Source organism: Limulus polyphemus, unplaced genomic scaffold, assembly GCF_000517525.1.
Source record: "Limulus polyphemus unplaced genomic scaffold, Limulus_polyphemus-2.1.2 Scaffold372, whole genome shotgun sequence".
Classification (NCBI taxonomy): domain Eukaryota; kingdom Metazoa; phylum Arthropoda; class Merostomata; order Xiphosura; family Limulidae; genus Limulus; species Limulus polyphemus.
The window spans coordinates 593,001-597,025 of record NW_013665982.1 but is presented as its reverse complement, the minus strand read 5'-3'; the positions used below and the strand labels follow the sequence as shown (position 1 = coordinate 597,025).

The 4,025-nt window shown below is 30.7% G+C and overlaps 1 protein-coding gene across 5 annotated transcripts in view; it reads right to left on the bottom strand.

Moving 5' to 3' along the window:
- Positions 1 to 2,649: 2,649 nt before the first annotated feature.
- Positions 2,650 to 4,025, bottom strand: part of LOC106457777 (tRNA (guanine(26)-N(2))-dimethyltransferase-like) — a 52,279-nt gene continuing 50,903 nt past the window's right edge. For all 5 annotated transcript variants that reach the window (XM_022383808.1, XM_013917221.2, XM_022383805.1 and 2 more), the window contains one exon: positions 2,650 to 2,938. In XM_022383808.1, coding sequence (XP_022239516.1) covers positions 2,810 to 2,938 — 129 coding nt within the window. In that variant the 3' untranslated portion in view covers positions 2,650 to 2,809. The remainder of the gene's footprint in view (positions 2,939 to 4,025) is intronic.

The following is a 4,025-nucleotide window of genomic DNA, read 5'->3' as shown; positions in this document are numbered from 1 at the left end:
AAGAAATTTAAACACTTTAAAAATCAACAGTTTTGATACTATTCTGTTGGCCCACTCCTTACCAGTCAGATAGCTATAATGTCTTCCATAAGCAAAGTATGACTATTGGAGCTTCCTGCCTGACTTCTGAAATCAAACACCCCCCCTCCCCCTATACTGTAATGTATTTTGTTAGGGTCACATAATTTAATTACATACATGTATCTGTACTTGGTTATTGAAACAAAGTTTACAACAAAGAAATTTAGGATGGCCACACCCACTTTGAGATTGCACCAAGTGTTATAATATTATTTTGCCCATTTCAACTTTGTTTCCTTACTTTTTGGTGCTTCCATTCCTACTTGTTAATTTTTTTATTTAAAAACATTTTTACACTTGTACTGTTTTAAACTGACTGGACTGATCAGATCTTCATTTTAATAACCTGCCTCCTATGATTCCATTTTCAAAGGATACCCATAGGATTCCCCTCATTATACTCCATCCTGGATTATCTAACAGAATAGTATCTACAATTCTGGGTTTGGAAAGTACTTTTAAAGAGAGCAACTACTTTTGTTCCACTGTATTTTGAATTTGGACATATAAACTGCCAAAAATATGTACTTAACCATACCTGCCATCATGCATGAAACTTTGTGTTATATAATAGTTATGTTAACACCTATGAAAACATTATAAACTCTGTATTTTTCTGCTTGTATTGAATAAAGTTCCAGTTCATAAAATTCCCTGATGTAACACTAACAACTTAGTTTTTCTACTGAAAAGTAATCACACTTTACAAAACTAAAGTTCTAAGTACTTGTGCTACCCTTAGGTCTAGTTTCTTTTTCTCATTTTGATGACAACAATTACTCACTACTGTACAACACCAAAATTTCCAGCGTAACAAGTCTTTGAAGAATGGTAAAGTTAGTCTCAGATCACATATTTCAACAACTTTCTAAAACCCTTCATCAGCTTCTAAGATCAAGTTTTAACAAACCAATAGCTTAAAAGTCCATTCGAGTTACACTGGGAAATTTGATAAGTATGTGAATAAAAGATATTACTAAAATTCCAGTTTCATTAGTCATCTTTTCCACAACAACTACTGTTGATATTTCAAGGTGTGGCTGAAAGTGTGTGAACTTCTAGCATATGAGCTTTCATTAATTTCAAATCCTTGTTCTAAATATGTTTGTGTTAATCTGTATTTGATGAACACCTTGTTCTCAACATGTTTTTGCATCTAAATAAAACTAATGAAATAATATACTTTTGTCAGTTAAACTCCTGTATTCATGAATAGTCTAAATCAATTGATAGATTTTCCCAACTTGTAACATGAAACAGAGGTCTATCCATTGTGCTATCCAGTAACTCTGGGTAGGGTTCGATGAGTTAGAGCTGTATTGGAAATATGCTGGTATTAGAGAAGAAGGAAAAGATGGTAACCTATGTGATCATGTCCAAATAGGCCCATTTTCATTACAATAACTTTGGGGGTTTAAGGTAATTTTCGTAAACACAGAATTCGTTTTGCAGGTGAGGGAGTTACTGCAAATTGGCTTGCAGTGTGCAATATAGCTTGTGTATATGATCAGATTAACATTTCAACTGTCTATATGAAAATAATTCATTTAGAATTTCAATCATTTAATTTTAATTTCCTAACGCCAAAACAATAACAACTTTATTTTTATTTTCCATTGTGATAATTATATATATTGCCTCTTTTAAAGATGTCTCAGCTACAATTACACCTTTATCTTTTAAAAGGCTTTACATTGCATAATAATTTACAATTATAGTACTTAATAACTTCTACCAAAGAGTTGAAACTTATAATAATGGTTGCATGACTTCGGTATTTTATTTTACTAATGGATATTTGTTGTAACTTTAGTTTTTAATAACTTCCAGGAAAACAATAACAGTTTTCTGGTTCACAATATTTATAAATTAATTGTTTGTGAGTAAAAATGCAATAATATGACCAAATCTTCACTTTTGTGTACATACTGTTTTAGTAGCAAAACATTTCTGTGTAATTAGCTCTGGACTAATGATCTATTACAGTCATCAGCCGTAAAGTAGTAGCTTAAAAAGTTAATTTAAAGTCCCGATCCAGTAATAATCTGGTAGGAGTTATAACAAGTATTGATAAAAAAAGTAATCAACTGTTTTTTTTCATTTGTGCTAAATAAGTGTAATTAATTATAAAGAATGTTGATAATACACAGAAAATCTAATCTTTGTATTTGTCTACAAAGTAATTATGAGTCGTAACAAGTGTTGACAACATAGCACAAATCTGGTAAAAGTCATACAAAATCTTTAAAACACACCAACCACATGATTTTTCTTAACCTTACACAATAGTAACAAGTTATAACAAGTTTTGACAACAAAGAAATAACATAGTCTTTGAAAATACAGAAACCATGTAATAACTACTTTGTCTATTTATATTTAACTATTGTAGCAGTCTTAGTTACAAAATTTTGTTAAGATAGTAACAATCCCATCTTTGTACTTGACTTCCAAAGTACTCACGGTTATAAGAAGACTTTAAAAAAGCATTAAAAACTGTCATGGAATGTAACAATTGTTTTTTCCAATTATACAAACTGCAATTATCATAAATATAACAGACATTTGTTATTGTTTTTTATAATTTATTTGCAATTTATGCCAAAAGAAGTCCTCCTGGTACATGTCATACATATTATTTGATCACACTTTAATTGTCTCTACAAGTTGCAGACATAAATCAGTACAAACGTAATCAGTTGAAAGTCTCTTGAAACTTCCAATAATATTAACATGGCTCTTTGACAGACGTTGTGCAAGGACTTGAGTCATTCTCCTTTATCTCACATTTTGTTTGATGTTCCTTTTCTTCAAGTTCATGAGAATATTTGCACTGATCTCCAAAGGTACATTCTCCCTAAAAAACAAACCATTGTATTTCTCCTGAATTCTTTTGATTAAACAAATTTCATTACATATCTGTCTTATATTTAGCAACAAAAGTACAACAAAATCTCACTTAAAATGGACTGTGATGTCACAGTACTTTCTTGTGGACAAGCTTGGTCCCCAGTTACATATTGTGATCATTTTTCACTAAATGATATGTCATACTTATGTCATCCTTGTAACACACCTAAATTTTTTAGCTGAAAGCTTGTAAGGCTGATGCTGGCATTCATCAGGTTGTCAAATTACAGAAAACATTATTCAATAAATTCCTCAATAGTCATATATATTTCTCATCAAGTGTTTGTTTATTAACTATACATAAAGAGCTGCACAGAGTTAAACAAACCACCACCCCATCTAAACTGATTATTGTCTCTCTCTCTCCAGACTGCACAAAAATTGCTAGTTTGATTATGTCACAATGTTCTAATGTATCAGCTGTAATAACAACTATTTAGTGAACTTAGTAGTAACATCATGGTTAAGTGGTTAGGAGTTAAACAAGAGGATAATTTTTTGAAGATTGTGTACATGATCACATGACAATGAAATAAAATAGAAGTCAAAATGTGTCAGCAGAAAGAAAGACAAGGTAGAAATTTCATCATATATCACAGATACAAAGCCAAAATCTTCTATTAAACAATACAGATCAGAAAGTGGATAAACAAGCACAAGTTGGCTTGGAGTTGGAAATATTTAAAATACAAAGGAATCAGTTTTTTGCTGTACATGATGTTGAAAAGCTAAAAGAAATGGTTCCATGTTAGAAAACAATAACACTAAAACTAAACATAGTAACTGAATATGAATGGTTAATGGCCACAAACTGGCTGATAAGTTTTTGGAATAAATCCTTGGGCTTCTACAAAATTTGCTGCTTTATTTCTTTATTTATATACTGTATATATCACTGTTATGTCATGACAATATTGAAAAAAAAAGATCAACTATGCTTTCATCTAGATAAGAAGTTTCCCTTTCCTATAAAACCAACAAAATCAAGCAATGACTGTTGAAGAAGCTCCAAGATTTATCTTAAGTAAGTTTTG